We start from the raw sequence: 16,955 nt of genomic DNA, 5'->3' as shown, positions 1-16,955 counted from the left end.
CTTACTGATTGAGGAAGGCAAAGAGGTACCTCATCACGATAAGGACGGACCTAGGCAAGGTCAGGAGGAGTTTGCGGATGTGAAGCGCCCTCTCATAGAGATTATCTATTCCTACAGACAGAAGAGAACATGGTCAGGATCCTTTCATCTGCTACATTTAAAGTAGAACACTGAGTACCAAATTTCATATCCGACCATAAGCAATCCTTTGGCCCTAGGTGGGACGTAACTGTAATCAAGACAGTGAATCCATGATCAGCTTGGGTGTAACACCATTTCTGAGTGTCTTCTTTGACCCATCACTGTTTTTTCTGATTTCCATGGTCTCGAGCAACTTAGCGTCTTCTAGGTTTAAAAATAATTTTTCACTTGCTGTTATTTCTAGATTTTGCATCTGATATGGTTTCAACTCCTTTTTGCTTCATGTCAACTAAAGTAGCTTTTGGGGATTATCTCCCTTATGATTTAATAATTCATCCTATATTTATTTGTCTATTACTATGATTCAGGCAATGTACCAGGCTTTGAATCTCTCCTTCCTCAAAATTATTGTAGTATTTTAATGATATGACTTTTTACCTTGTGTTATAATACGTCATCAGTTTTTCAAACATTTATTTTAGCAGAGCCTACTAGGTTTCAGGTACTGAGTTAGGCATTAGAAATACGTTAGTGATTTGAGGGGTGACCAGCTGGCTTAGTTGGTAGAATGTGCAACTCTTAATCTCAGGGTTGTGAGTTCGAGCCTCATGTTAGGTGTAGAGATTACTTAAAATTACATTTTATATTAAATCTTAAAATAAAATCTTAAAAATAAATAGAAAAAAAATACATTAGTGGTTTCATTCTGGCTCTCACAGAACTCATACCATGGTGTTTACAGTTTTTTATTTCCTTATCCTGTTTTCCCTGAGAGAGCTCCCTGAAGACAGAGGTACCTGGGACTTCCCAGTATTATTATATACCTCTTTACTAGGAATACAAATTGCCTAAAGCTTCTTAATACTAAAGTGCTTGTGAACAGCAGCAAAACAATACTAATAATCCAGAATTTTCATAATGGTCTGTATTTTACATTGTCACATTTGTTATCCAGTTTAATGCAGATGACAATACTAGGGAGTAGGTAAGCCATGTAATGTCATCCCCACTTAATGGATTAGGAAAATGAGAACTGGGTAAGTGGCTTACCCCAGGTTACCTGGCTGGAAGGGTGGAGCTGGGACTAAAACCCATTTTCTGTTTAAGTCTGGTTGTCTTTCTTGGATTTCGACGTACTTTAAAGTACAATATATTTTTTTAAGATTTTGTTTTTAAGTCATCTCTATACCTAATGTGGGGCTCGAACCCACAACCCTGAGATCAAGAGCTGTACACACCACCAACTGAGCCAGGTGCCTCTTTATAAAGTACAACTTTGAACACATCCAATAAGCATATGTTTGAGAAAAATATTTATTTTTTATTTTTTAAATTAAGTACACTCTATGCCCAAAGTGGGGCTTGAACTCAAGACCCCAAGATCAAGCATCACAATCTCTACCAACAGAGCCAGCCAGGCACCCATGAGAAAAATATCTCAAGGAATATTTCAGAAACATTTTTGAAGTTTACTCTAATTTCATATTACTACATTTACTCTTAATTACGCTTGAGGTATTCACATATCCTACTCAAAAATGTCAGGCTGTTTTTTTTTTCAGGCCTTAATTTCTGACACGATAGCCAAAAGACTCTCCTTCTACTAGGTTTTTGACCTTTGACCTTCTCCCACCCACAAATGTGGTTGACCCTCTACTTGGTTCTCTTCAATGGCAAACGTGTCTGGTCTTGAGGTCAGGACCATCCCTTCTAGGAAGGTGGTATTTTCACTTCATTTTTCAATTTTCTGTGGGACATAAGTTCTGCTGCTTCTATCTCTGGATATCTCACTGCTGATTTCCTAACTCAAGTCTTCATTATTTCTAACTGGGACCATGATAATACTTTCCTAATTCAGTTTCCCATTCCAATTCCTTTAAAACCAGTGGTTCTCAACCTTGACTTGAAATCACTTATGACCTAATCTTAAAACTAAATATTGAGATTTCCTAGCACTTATTCTCAGGTCCTTAAAAAATTGTATGCATAAATGACTTTCGATTCATGCCTCAAACCAAACAGTTACAAAGTTTAACTTATTTATGCAAATTATAAATTGAAATGATGACTTATTCTGTTAATGGTCTTCTGACTGGCAATACCGTCCACTCTTTTCCAGCCATATAATGGTTATTATTAAAAACAAACAACAACAAACACTTCTGCCATTGTTTACTGAGGATCTGGGTTGTTTCAAGAGTTAAGTCTACTGATTCTCTAGGCTAATCCTCAGTATAAGGTTAAGGTCAACTGTCAGGGAGAGCTAGTTTTGGGGTCTTAGAGGCAAAAAAAGGAAGAATGTGAAAGAACTATTTTTTTTCTTAAAAAATTTTTTTTTTAAATTTACATCCAAATTAGTTAGCATCTAGTGCAACAGTGATTTCAGGAGTAGACTCCTTAGTGCCCCTTACCCATTTAGCCCATCCCCCCTCCCACAACCCCTCCAAGTAACCCTCAGTTTGTTCTCCATAATTATGAGTCTCTTCTGTTTTGTCCCCCTCCCTGTTTTTATATTATTTTTGTTTCCCTTCCCTTATGTTCATCTGTTTTGTCTCTTAAAGTCCTCATATGAGTGAAGCCATATGATTTTTGTCTTTCTCCGACTAATTTCACTTAGCATAATACCCTCCAGTTCCATCCACGTAGTTGCAAATGGCAAGATTTCATTCTTTTTGATTGCCGAGTAATACTCCATTGTATATATATACCACATTTTCTTTATCCATTCATCCCTGGATGCACATTTGGGCTCTTTCCATACCTTGGCTATTGTTGATAGTGCTGCCATAAACATGTGGGTGCACTTGTCCCTTCAAAACAGCACACCTGTATCCCGTGGATAAATGCCTAGTAGTGCAATTGCTCGGTCGGAGGGTAATTCTATTTTTAGTTTTTTGAGGAACTTCCATACTGCTTTCCAGAGTGGCTGCACCAGCTTGCATTCCCAATGAAAGGAACTATTCTTAATGTATTATTCTTTAATCTTTGCCAAATCCCATAGGGGGCAAGTTGTTTTCAGGCTGGAAGAGGACACAGGCAATTACTTCCAAGAGGCTTAATTTTAATTCACGATCCTCTGGTTTCTACCTCTCAGTTCTAAAGTTAGTTCCCCTACCCTTTAAAGGTAGTTTTGAAATTTATTAAAAAAACAAAAAAACAAAAAAACAACCACATCTGGGGAAACAGGTATTTGTTCATTGAGTGGTTAATTTTCTTTTAATTTGTTAATTTTTAAAGAAGTTGTTATTTACATGCCAGTTAGTTACCATACAGTGTAATATTAGTTTCAGGTGTATAATTCAGCAATTCCACAGTTCCACAGAACAGGTATTTAGATACCAATCTCACAGCAGCATTATTCATAATAGCCAAGAGGCAGAAATAACCCAAATGTTCACTGATGGATTACTGGACCAACAAATGTGGTACATATACACAACGAACCATTACTCAGCCTTAAAAAAAGAAATGACATTCTGATACAACATGGATGAACCTTGAAGACAACTTAAGTGAAATAAGCCAGACACAAAAAGACAAAGACTGTAGGGTCCTACTTACATAAGGTACCTGGAATAGTCAGATTCACAGAGACAGAAGGTAGAACAGTGGTTGTCAGGGGCTGGGGGGGCGGGGGGGGGGGAGGAGCGGGGTAGTTACTGCTTTCTGGGTATAGAGCTTCAGTTCGGGAGGATGAAAAAGTTCTGGAGATGGACGGTGGTGATGGCTGCGGAACATGTATTTAATACGACCGAACCGTATGCTTCAAACGGAGAAGATGGTACATTTTGTGCTATGTATATTTTACCACAATTAACAAAATAGATCGGGGGGGGGGGAGGGCACCATGAGATGCAAACGAAGGATTTCAGGAGAGAGAAGCTACAGGCATGTAAAAAAGTGACACCAAAAAGGCCGGATAAGATCACGGGAGGCAGGCGTACGTTCTCTGCAACTACAGGAAACGTAAATCAAAGCAAAGCGGAATCACTGGCCTCCCTGAAGTGGCAGCAAATCTATCTGTCCCAAAGGCCTCGGAGCGTGATGATTGTGAGCAGGACTCAGATACAACCTGGCTGGTTGCTCAACAGGCCTACGGCACACATCCTACAGGAGTCTCGCTCTGGCACAAATGACTCATTTACTCTCCCGAGTCCAGTTAGCAGGTCGAAATTTATGGTTGCTGCGGACGCTCTGATTAATGTGCATTCCCAGCTGGCTCTGAGCGCAGCGACTCATGATCTCTCACCGTTTTCTGCTGCGTGAAAAGACGGATCTTTTCGTCCCCTCAGAAGAGTTGTCAGAAAGGAAAACCAGTATTTCGTGTGGGTCTCTCTTAAGCTGGTCTTTGTTTCCACAATTCGGAATCTCATGTAATTAGGTGAAAGTGGCATTCGTCCAATCTTGGTCACAGGCTCAGAGCTCCCTAGGCTTATTTATGTTCTTTTCCTGGCAATGCACGGTTCCCATGTCAGCATCCCAACTTCACAGCATGGGGGTTTGACAGCTCTGTGTAAATGTGTGTGAAAAACTCACCACAAAACACAAGTTACTTGACAAGATGGCAAAAAGCTCAAATGGCCATTACTTTGAACATACCAGCACATCAGTGCGCTATGTGCAAAAGTATTTGTTTGTCAGAAAACAAGTAATAAATCGCAAGATGCAAGCTTATCCCCAAGTAAGACAAGAGGGAAGGAAATTAACGGCCATATTCAGAAATGGTTTATTGAAGAGCAGGAACACAAATATTTCTGGGCTCCACAGCTCAACAGGCAGTATTCAAGGTGAAATTCCCAGCCCAATGCCATTTTTAGGTTCACTGTCAGGTCCTGAAAATTGTCAAGGTACCAATCAATTGTGTGCACGTAATAGTGTATGTGTGTGAATGAAAGCGAAAGAGAAAAACAGAGAGATGTTCTAGTACATTTAGATGAATCTTAGCCTAGCCTTGAGATGAGTTACTGGCTGCTCTTCTGGGTGAGAAACGAAATGCTTGCAAATCTTCCTAATTAATCATTAATAGATTGAGTTCTGTGAATTAAACCATAACGTTCTCTCCTAAATAGCAACAACTGTAGAAATAAATAAATACATAATGTTTCTCCTCCTGCTGAATTATCAAGGTTAGTAAAGAAACCGTCTTAGATTAGGAAGCTTCACTTATTCAGTTCAGATACTAAGCCTGTTCCGTATTTTTAAGGGTAAAAGGAACCCCTAATAAGGCATCAAACAGAAATTTAGAATTCAGACAGAAACCATCACGTATGCTACAAAGCTGAAAGAATTTTCAGCAACAAAAACACACACTGGAGAACCAGGAAGGCAAAACAAGAGATTTTTTTCCATGAAACAATTAGAAATGGGCAAATAGATTTATGTACTAAAAGGCTCATCATAGTATTTTGTTTAATTGCAAAATCACTGGAAACAACCTAAATTTCTAAAACTAGGATGTGTTAAATAAAAGCCATTATATGGTCACTAAAATCTTACTTTGTAAAATACCTACTGACACAGGAAAACGTTAATAACATCATTAAATTTGAAAAATGGCTTTTAAAGAGCAAATGATATAGTACCATTTTTAAGTAGATATATTGAGATATAATTCATGTATAATTCATATATGCAAGGTATACAGTTCAATGGTTTTTAGTATATTCATAGTTCGTCAATCATGATCTCAGTCCGTTTTAGAACATTTTCATCATCTCAAAAAGAAATCTCACATCCATTAGCAGTCATTTAGTATGATCCCCTTTTATTAAAAGTCTGTGGTATATCCATACAATGGACGATTGTATTTGGTGATAACATAAAGTGCTGATACATGCTACAACATGGGTGAACCTCGAAAACATCGCTAGGTATATGAAACCCATCACCAAAGACCGTAGATTGTATAATTCCATTTATATATGAAATAGCCAGAATAGGTACGTTTATAGCAGGGTAGATTCATGGTTTTCTGGTCCTGGGGGTGGAATGAGTAAATGGGGTATGTTTGCTAATTCTGGTTTCTTTTCAGAGTCATAAATATGTTTTAAAATTGTGGTTATGGTTGTATAATCCTGTGAATATACTAAAAAACATTGATTTGTACACCTTAATGAAGGAATTGTATGGTATGAGAATTGTATCTCAGTAAGCTGCTTTTAAAAGTAGATAGGTGGGGCGCCTGGGTGGCTCAGTCAGTTAAGCGGCCGACTTCGGCTCGGGTCATGATCTCACGGTCCATGAGTTCGAGCCCCGCGTCAGGCTCTGTGCGGACAGCTCAGAGCCTGGAGCCTGTTTTGGATTCTGTGTCTCCCTCTCTCTGACCCTCCCCCATTCATGCTCTGTCTCTCTCTGTCTCAAAAATAAATAAACGTTAAAAAAATTTTTTTTTAAGTAGATAGGTATAAAAAACTTAAAAAAAAAGTACATAGGTATACGTATAGGAAAAAAACTGGGAACATACCAAAAAGGTTTACATTATCTATATGTAGAGGAGTCACAGCTGGTTTATTTTCCTAGATTATTTTCTAATTTTTCTACAGTGATCACATATTAATTGCATAATACAGTTATTTTAAAAATGTACTGGCTGGTTATTTGATGATTTTTAAAAATTACTGTTATTTTTTGAAGGTATGATAATGGTATTATGGCTATGCTATATTTAAAAAAAAAAAGAGAAGAGTGTTCACCTCCCAGATATTCATGCACACAGAGGAAGTGATGTAATGTCAGAGGGATGATGGAAGGGGTAGAGGTGGGATAATTTTGTTCAAGAAATGAAAACTGTTCAAGTTGGGTGATTATTTATACTGGAGTTCATTATAATTTTCTGCATCTTTTTATAGCTTTATAGGTGAAATTATGTATGATAAAAGAGTTAAGGGGTGTTTGGATAGCTTGGTTGGTTACACGTCTGACTTCAGCTCAGGTCATGATCTCATGGATTGTGTGTTCGAGCCCCATGTCGGTCTCTGTGCTGACAGCTCAGAGCCTGCTTTAGATTCTCTGTCTCCCTCTCTCTCTGCCTCTCCCCTGCCTTGCACACACACACTCTCTCAAAAATAAATAAGCGTTTAAAAAATAAAAGAGTCAAAAAGAAGGTTGACTATGAACAGAATGGATCATTCAGTTCCACTTTGGCTTAAAAAAAAAAAAAGTTGTATGTGCCCACGAATACAGAAAGAGCAGAAGGAAATGCAAGAAAATGTGTACATACCATTGAGTCTCTGAGTAGTGGCATTACGTGGGACAATATTTTGTTTCACACGCTTTTTGTGTACTTGTCAAGTAGTCTCAAAGACTACATGGTGGTATTGTGGTAGGTAAAAGACCCCCTTAAAAAGGTTTCCTCATGCTCAAGGAGTCACCTGGATAACAACACATAACGTAAAATGAAGTGCAAATGTGTCCTTTGGTTTCCCAGCTCCGAGGCAGCCAGGAAAGACCACAAATTGCTTGAATAGCTCTTGTAGGGCAAGTCCTGTGGACTTCTGCCCTAGGGAATCTCAAGGCCATGGTTTATGGCCATTCTAGGAGCTGCCCAGAATGTGTGGGCACACTCTGGAGCATTTACAAAACCATTCACAAAGTGCGTGGTTTAAAAAACAAACAAACAAAAACAATCCTCGGTGAGAAACTGAGACACTACCAAGTATGTCACTTCAAATTATATTGCACTGGAGTCTACCAGGTGTTCATTCAGGTAAGTAATTTTTAAAAAGAAATATGCAGCGAATTGGGGAATGAATAGTGCACATTAAAAAAAGCGCGTGCATGCGTGCTAATGCCAATTTTCTTTTACCGCGTATATTTGCAAGCTTCCAAGGAATGTAGTATTTACGGACATGGAAATGGCACAATAACAACTCACCATTAAAAAAAAAAATCTTGGGGCGCCTGGGTGGCGCAGTCGGTTAAGTGTCCGACTTCAGCCAGGTCACGATCTCGCGGTCCGCGAGTTCGAGCCCCACGTCGGGCTCTGGGCTGATGGCTCAGAGCCTGGAGCCTGTTTCCGATTCTGTGTCTCCCTCTCTCTCTGCCCCTCCCCCGTTCATGCTCTGTCTCTCTCTGTCCCAAAAATAAATAAAAACGTTGAAAAAAAAATTAAAAAAAAAAATCTTCCCCCAAATTCTCCAAAAAATAAGCAAAAAGTAGTAGGTAACCAGACAGCTATGTAAACTCTTAAAAAAGATGAAAAGTGAAGATTTTTCTATACAAAGTAAATACCACATGAAATTACTTTAGTAGGAAAAATCAGTCCAATTATAGCAATGCCAGGAGATGACACGGATATAAACAATCTACATGAGATCTCTCTCTCTCTGTGCTTCTATTACATACTAACTTAGATTGCATTTATTTGTAAATACCTTAGCTCTCTTACTACTTTTTTAAACCTCTTGAATGCAAAAATCAAGTCTTTGAATCCCTAGAAAGTTTTGCACACTGCAGGCAATTAATCAATGGTTCAGATGATCAAAAACTGTAATGTCAGTGAAAGGATATAATGGTGAATGACATATTATACCACTCTCAAAGAATTGATTGAAAATCCAGAAAAAAACATGGTATATACATCAGGGTCACACTGGTATGAGAAAAATGCTTGCCTAGAGATAAATCAATAATAGCTAGAAATCCTCTCCTTTTTAAGAGATTAGATGTTGGAAGAAAAGGGGTTGTTATAAACAGTGCCACTGTACGTTCTTGAAAAACCTCCTATTCTGCAAAAATGTGCACTAAAAATAACAGGACTTCTGGGGAAAAGTAGGGTTGGGACACACTGCTCAATACCTATGCAACTTTGTAACTCTAGCACTAACAGTAAGCAACATTGACAGTACTACCTAAATGACTAGCACAGTTAAATCTGTAACTAACCAGCATCGCTACTCTCTAGCGTCCTTAGCAACCTTCAAACCCAGGACTCCTGCCTTTTTTTTTTTTTCTTTTATGTTTATTTTTGAGAGAGAGAGAGAGAAGGGCAGAGAAAGAGGGAGACATAGAATCCAAAGCAGGCTCCAGATTTTGAGCTGTCAGCACAGAGCCCAACGCGGGGCTTGAACCCACAAACCATGAGATCATGACCTGAGCTGAAGTTGGATGCTTAACTGACTGAGCCACCCAGGTGCCCCAGTTCAGATTTTCATAACCACAATATTTTTTGTTCAATGAAAGTATGAAGTGATTTTACAACACTAACTGACAGGGCAGTCCAACGCACTTTATCCCACTGGTGCATGTAAACATGTATGTTGATAAGATGTATGTACCTAGAAAACCACTGAGCCTTGTAGAGTGCTCATTATTTTTCCAGATTTAACTTTCTGGCTAGGATATTAGGAAAGTCTCTGAACAAGGCCAAAGGAGAATTCCAGAAGTGTGACACCTCCTTTTCAGTTCTTTCCAGCTGGGTCATAGGCCTACTGTGGTGACTCAGGCTATGTAAGGGCCTTGGAATGGACACACAAGGCACAGTTCTGAACCCCACACAAGACATCAGGCTGTGTGAGGTGGGGGTGGAGACAGAATTACGCCTGGTGAGTTCATCCTCAACAAGAGCCAGGATTTTAGGCTTGAATGCCGACAAAAGAATTCCGGTGAAATTTTGGTGGCATTCAACGACTATGAGTGATGTACTTACTGTGTACCTGGAATTAATGATGCCAAGCATTAGGGCTACAAAACTGAATAATCTGTCAAGACCTCGCAGGCCCGTGCAGCTCACTGTAGGCATTTCAGTGAACATACTCTTTGCTAGGCACTCCTCCTGGTATCTCACATGGATAAGCTCATTTACTTCTCAGCCCTGTGATATGTGGTCTGCTGTTCTCCCTGTTTTATTTTTGTGAAATGTTTACTTATTTTGAGAGAGAGAGAGAGAGCGCGAGCACACAAGTTGGGGAGGAGCAGAGAGAGAATCCCAAGCAGGCTTCGCACCGTCAGCACAGAGTCTGACACGGGGCTCGATCTCACATATGGTGAGATCGTGACCTGAGCTGAAATCAGGAGTTAGACGCTCAACTGACTGAGCCACCCAGGCACCCTTATTCTCCCTATTTTATAGCTCATGAATCTGGGATGCAGAGAGCTTAAGAAACTTGCCTAAGGTCACATAGCTGGTGAGCAATTTGAACCCAGGCTATTTGAGTTGAAAGCCTACATTCTTAACCTCTTCCCTGAATTCTCTCTGTAGCACAGAGAAGGAGGGGTTAAAAACTCTAATGTGGGGCATTAAGAAAAACGACAGACCTATGTACACAGTGGAACGTTAGTAGAGGAGACAGGGACTAACTCTGCGAGGGGTTATGGGAACGACGACATGCTGAAAGGGTGCCGGGCCAGCAATCCTTCAAGCAGATGTCACATGGCTACCAGGGACAGTAGACCACACGGCGTGGGCAAAGGCACGGAGATGGGCGATGGCCCGGAATGCTGCAGCTTGCGGCGTGCTGCTGTTGATAAATGAAGTACACAGCCCAGGGGTGGCAGAGGGAAGTGTGGACAAGCAGAAAGAGACCAGATAGAGAAATGACTCGGTTCTATGAAATGGTCACACCAAGGAGCTCATCTTCTGGTGGGAAATATTGAAAGAGGTTTTAAACGAGACTGGTGGCAACAATACGACCAAATCTGCTCTGTGGGGTCTAGCCACGGTGTGAAGGACAGAATGACACGGGGAGGGGGTGGGTAGGAGGGAAGAGTTGGCAGGATCTGGAAGTAGGGACTGACTCCACTTGGCAGACTGTTACCAGCAGTCCCAGTGGAAGCCAAGTCACTGGCACTGGAGTGGGGAAGGAGGGATGAGCTGGGAGAGTTTCTGATGGTAGGAGGACTTGAGGACTGGGGGGCGAACTAAAGGGTGGGTTGGGCAGGTGGGGTAAGAAGGTTTCTTGATTTTTTTTTTAATTAATTAATTTTGAGAGAGAGAGAGAGCGAGCGAGCACACGCATGAGGAGGGGAGGGGCAGAGAGAGAGAGGGAGAAGGAGAATCCCAAGCAGCCTCTGTGCTGACAGCCCAGATGCGGGGCTTGAACTTGAACTACGAACTGTGAGATCATGACCTGAGGCCAAACCAAGAGTTGGACGTTTAACTGAGCCCCCCACCCCAGGCGCCCCGAGGCAAGCTTGATTCTTATGCAGTCCCTCACTGTGGGATTTGAATCAGCTCTAGACCCTTGCCTGGGAACTGGGGCTTTAAAAAGTCATCCTGTGGGGCGCCTGGGTGGCTCAGTTGGTTAAGCCTCCAACTTCGGCTCAGGTCACGATCTCATGTTTCATGAGTTCAAGCCCCCCATCTTTGGATCCTCCCTCTCTCTCTGCTCCTTCTCCACTCACACACACTCTCTCAAAAAGAGATAAACATTAAAAGCCACATGCCGTTTTATTTTTATTTAATTTTTTTTTAACATTTTATTTTTGAGACAGGGAGAGACAGAGCATGAATGGGGAGGGTCAGAGAGAGGGAGACACAGAATCTGAAACAGGCTCCAGGCTCCGAGCTGTCAGCACAGAGCCCGACGCGGAGCTCGAACTCACGGACCACGAGATCATGACCTGAGCCGAAGTCGGCCGCTTAACCGACTGAGCCACCCAGGTGCCCCCACATGCATTTTTAGATGTACAGAACTCGGTATGGTTAACACCTAATTCCGGGCATCATTATTTTCACCTTTCCTGTAGTGTCAACCCACCCCCCCAACCCCGCCTCTGCCGCCCGAGTAACACAGTAATGCTGTTTACCTGCTGATGATTCTCAGTTGTGTGATACATCATTCATAGTCCCACAGCACCTTCGCCTATTAGCTGGGGATGCCCATGGACAGATAATTACCACCTGGTGTCTGCACTGTACTGATGGTCATTTATCTCATTTTACTTTAGTTCTCGATGTAATGTTCCAAGATGGGTAAATTACTCCACTCTTAAGATTGGTGGAGAAAACCAAGAACCAAGAGCCAAAAAGAAGTTACATTCCATGTTACAACTTCCCCCTCTCCCTTAGCTGTCGGTTGGCACCTGCCTTTCTGCTTTATTCCAGTCACTAAGTGGGACGCTCTTGGGCTCTATGGAACTTGCGGGTGGGTGTTCGGGAGCAAAACCCACTCAGCTCAGGGCGAGGCCACAGCTGGAGGATGACTCACATCGTATCCAGAAAGAAAACAAACGGTCTCAAAAATCTGGTGGTCAAGGGGTAGTGGTTAGGGGAGGATACGCGGAGAGGGGCCGCTGCCTTTCCAGGAAATTGGTGAGTGAAACAATTCTGGTGCGAAAAGACTTAAAAAAAAAAATCCACTTACTGATACAAGAAATCAGATCGTTGAATCTTTCCTTAGGAAAGAGGGGGTTTTCCAGCCCACGGAAATACAGCTTCAGAACGCCAGCCACGGAGTTAATATCATGGTTACTCTGGTCATCAGCCAAAGGGTTTTCACCTATATAAAAAAAAAATCAGTTACATGCACAGTGCTTCTTTTTCTTCCTCTGAATAAAGATATATTTCTGTACTCACACATGTTTCTATATATACATGTATCTTTTAATTTCACTTTATGAAAGATTATATAGTACTAAAATTAAACTAATTGGTTTAGATATCCCAACCCATGATTAACCTAAAAATAGTTGGTTAAAATAAAGCTTTTTAAAAAATCTCAGGCTACCAAATAATCCCTTACAAGTTACCCATATCTTAAAATAAAATATTGTGGGACTTATAGTTAAAATCTAATCTTAGCTTGACATGAATTCAAATACTACACTCTGTGTTTTTTATCCTACTGGAAAAAGACACAATATAGATACAATATCAGAAATATTATAGGATGTGCCTAATTGTGAATGCCTACAATTATATAAACATTTCCCAGTGGCACGGTGCTGTTCACGGCACATTTGAAAGCTGCCTTCAGCAGTGGGAGATTCTGAAATCAGATAGAGGAATTTGAAAATGTACCCTTACTAGTACCGAGGGATTTGTATAAAAAGTACAAATTTAAAAAATATATCCCAAATATGAAATTATATCATTCTTTATGGTAAGCAGTTTTAAAATTTACATAACTGGCCTGGCTATTCCACGTCCCTGAGAATTAAACTGAGATAAAATTCTTGAGAAGCTCAACATAACATGCAGCCTTAAGTCAAGCTCCATTTTTTATTCACAGGTCTGTTCTGAAGTTCACAAAAATTGTACACTGCGTTTTAACTTTTTTTTTTTTTTCTTTTTTCTTTTTGGCCTCTTGGGGCAGTTTATTTTCAGGGACCTGGGATTCCTTTTTCTCTGGGAAATGATTGAACACAAATTCACCATTTTTTTTTCTTTCCCACAGAGAGAAAGCCTCACCCAAAGAGATCACAAACAAGTAACAAAATACCAGGGGGATTTCCAAGGAAAAATAATAAAGCATTTTGCCTGTGTTAACTGGCACAGAAAGTGACGCTTTAGACACTTCAGCTTATGCTGAACATGGTTCATAGAAGAGACTGGGAGCATGTGGCTGCTGACAGAGAAGGCTGTTCTGCTCCACACATCGTATCAGAGAACTTAAAACAGAAAAGACAATCTGGAGACAAGTTGATCTCTTCCACCAAGATTTCAAACTTTCAAGGGCTCTGTGACAAAGCAAATGAGACTGAGAGAGAGAGAAGCCCTGTCTCCAGGCCATGATACCCCCCACTCTGCATGTTCAGCCTGACTTTCAAACAGATGAAGGAAGGTACAGATTTACCCAGGAGTCCAAGGACACAAATCATCATAATTGGGGAGCATCAGTAACTAAGAGCCATCACTAACGAGTTAGGCATTTGCAGTGATTATACCACATCCCCACACCAAGTTGGAATCTTGCAGATGAGGAACCTGAGACCTAAAGAAGAGATGAGTAGCTTGACCAAAATCAAATGATTAGTAAATCAAAGAGTCTGATTTGATTCTGGGTCTGCCTAACACTAACGTCTACGGCTTTGCTAATTATAATGTGTGGATTAACAGTTCAGTAGGATTTATTTGAAGCCAATTATGAACAAACGTAAGGTCACAGGGAAGGAGTCTGGGGGTGGTAATAAGAGGGAGGAAAGCATTTCTGACAAAGGACACAGACATGTAGATGGGATGAGTCACCTCCAACGCCTGCCAAGTAGGCCCAGGGCTATCGGGCTATTCTTCTAGAACCCTCTCACGTGCCACCTTTGACACATGCTGAGGATTATCAATGCCAGTCCTAAACTGGGATATAAAGCTCATATGTTTTTGTATACTTGATTACAAAATTTTATGATTTTGGCTTCATTTCTCCTCTATTCCAAATAGCTTCCTATCTCAACATCCAAAATGAAATGAGAGGTTCCGGAGATACGTAGAATGAGCATGCCACTTCACTCTGCGGCAAATGATGGCTTTTTAACATGGTTTCTTTGTAGGTATACACAGGCAATTACCTCTCTCAAATGAATTTTTAATATCATTGACTTCCACCTGGGAACCAGACACTCTGAAAATCCCCTGATGCTGAAGACCTAAAGAGAAAAGAAGAGGAAGGGGATGAAAAATTTCCATCATAGCCTCCAGGTTCCCCTTTCCCCAGTAATCAAATGTTTAACGGAAAGCACATTCACTGAAATATTTCCACTGGTTATTTTTTTTTATTTTTTATTAAAAAAAAATTTTTTTTAACTTTTATTTATTTTTGAGAGAGAGAGAGACACAGCATGAACGGGGGAGGGGCAGAGAGAGAGGGAGACACAGAATCGGAAGCAGGCTCCAGGCTCTGAGCCATCAGCCCAGAGCCCGACGCGGGGCTCGAACTCACGGACCGTGAGATCGTGACCTGAGCTGAAGTTGGACGCTTAACCGACTGAGCCACCCAGGCGCCCCTGATTATTTTTTTTTAAATAAGAATTTCAGAGGTGCTTGGCTGGCTCAGTTGATGGAGCATGTGACTCTTAACCTGGGGGTTGTAAGGTTGAGCCCCACATTGGGTGTAGAGATCACTTAAATAAACCTTAAAAAAAAAAAAAAAAGAATTCCATAGTTTAGGGCTTACCATAGAGATTGATGAACCGAATACAGCTTTCCACAATGAGGGGGATAATCTGTCCTGAGTCCTGGGTAAAGAGATGGAAACCACTTAACCACAAAAGAGAGGCATAAATCACACACAGTAATAAAGCTCGCAGTTTGACCCTACTTAAAGAGTGATTTTTACTCTTTTTAGATGATCATTTCCAAATACATCTCCCTCTAAAATATTCAACAAAGGCCAAAAATCAAATTATATTTAACCAAAGGTAGATTTCAGTTCTGGAGCAAACCAAATTAAATGCATTTAAGGTAATTCTGTTTCAATCTACTCTGTTGTATCTGGAGATGTCAGTGCTAATTCATCTCTTTTCCTTATATTTAGGCTCACACATCAAAGTGAATATGTGAATCATTCATTTTTTAAAAAGGTTATTAGAAGTAATTAATCTAATGGACCTAAGAACAACTCTCTGTATTCTAACCTTAGCATCTTAGGACTATCTTAGGTGGCCATCTTACGGCCATCTTGGTCACCAAACACAAACATTCAGCCATTTTGGGATCCTCTCTGTGACATCCCTGAGAGTACACCACCATTTGGATGACAACAGTTATTTAAAAAAAAAAAAAAAAAAAAAAAAAAGCTTATATGTTTCCAGATGCAGGATATGAGGATTGCTTTATAGATAATTATAATGTGTCATATATTTATTTGGTCTGCATCAGAACTTACTCATCGATTTTTCATCGTTATTTTTACATGTTTTAAGGATTATGAAAAAACTGCACAAATGCACATCCCATTAAATCTTGCTTTCTTAGGAAGGGACAGTTTTTTGGCCTTCTTTCCCCACTTCTTGTAATCCAGTCAGTGCATTCTTCACTCTACAGTCAGTGAACAAATGTGAACCCTGGAACTTTTTAAAAACATGTACAGGATGACAGAGGAGATCAAGGAGCTGCTGAGGTCACAGTTAAACATGTATCAATGCCATGCACTCCATGTAGTTAAAGAAGGTTACGGGCTGTGGAGTTATTTTCTGTGTACTTTTAAAGACTATGCTCTTTTACGAATTAGATCTTTATAGGAAACATGGAGATTCGAAATGATTAGCAGACATCAGGTACTAATTCATGAGGAATTTTATTCTGAAACACTAGAAGAATTTGGTTGTCTTAATACATTAGAACAATTCAGAACCCACTAACCTTTCCAATTAAGCAAAAGGGGAAGGCTTGGGGACAATGCAGCTGAGCAATTTAAACTATTATTCCTAAAATGGGTAACACACTTCTCGAGGAATAGTTTTATTTTAGGTTTTAAGACCATCTAATCAGTCTGTAAACCAGTTAATGCTTCAATTACTTCTGGAGCCTGCATTAAGTTTCTCTCATTAGTTAAATTGTTTTAGGGATGTAAACTCTATTAATTTCTTAGAGAAGGTCCTTAAGGATAAAAACTCTTTTTAGTGTGACTAGTTGGCTCAAGAATAGCAATGTAATTACATCAAAACTTACTGAATATGTGAGGGGATTTTTCTTTTAAGATATGTGTGCTTTAAGGGAAGTAACCCTTATATGAACAATTCATTTAACACTGTACTCTGGAAGAACAACAAATATTTAAAGGCAAGTGATAAAAGGAGAACATTAGTTTGCACCTCTGCTGAACTTAGTATTAAAAGCATAAACAAAGACCAAAATGTTATTAAAAGAAAAATGTTTGCACAAAGAGAGTTCTCCATAAAATGTCTTAAGTTTTTATATGGTTCAAAAATATTTCCACCTT

The 16,955-nt window shown here is 40.1% G+C and overlaps 1 protein-coding gene across 7 annotated transcripts in view; it reads right to left on the bottom strand.

The window, feature by feature from the left end:
• The window catches only part of SRGAP1 (SLIT-ROBO Rho GTPase activating protein 1), a 289,170-nt gene that overhangs the window by 27,649 nt on the left and 244,566 nt on the right, over positions 1–16,955 (bottom strand). For all 7 annotated transcript variants that reach the window (XM_011284066.4, XM_011284067.4, XM_045062018.1 and 4 more), the window contains 4 exons: positions 15,189–15,249; positions 14,584–14,661; positions 12,444–12,578; positions 6–111 (listed from right to left, as the gene is read on the bottom strand). In XM_011284066.4, coding sequence (XP_011282368.1) covers positions 6–111; positions 12,444–12,578; positions 14,584–14,661; positions 15,189–15,249 — 380 coding nt within the window. Of the gene's footprint in view, positions 1–5; positions 112–12,443; positions 12,579–14,583; positions 14,662–15,188; positions 15,250–16,955 lie in introns of those variants that run through there.

This window comes from Felis catus, chromosome B4 (assembly GCF_018350175.1).
Source record: "Felis catus isolate Fca126 chromosome B4, F.catus_Fca126_mat1.0, whole genome shotgun sequence".
NCBI classification, from domain to species: Eukaryota; Metazoa; Chordata; class Mammalia; order Carnivora; family Felidae; genus Felis; species Felis catus.
The sequence above is the reverse complement of the archived record's forward strand: the minus strand, read 5'-3'. Positions and strand labels throughout refer to the sequence as shown.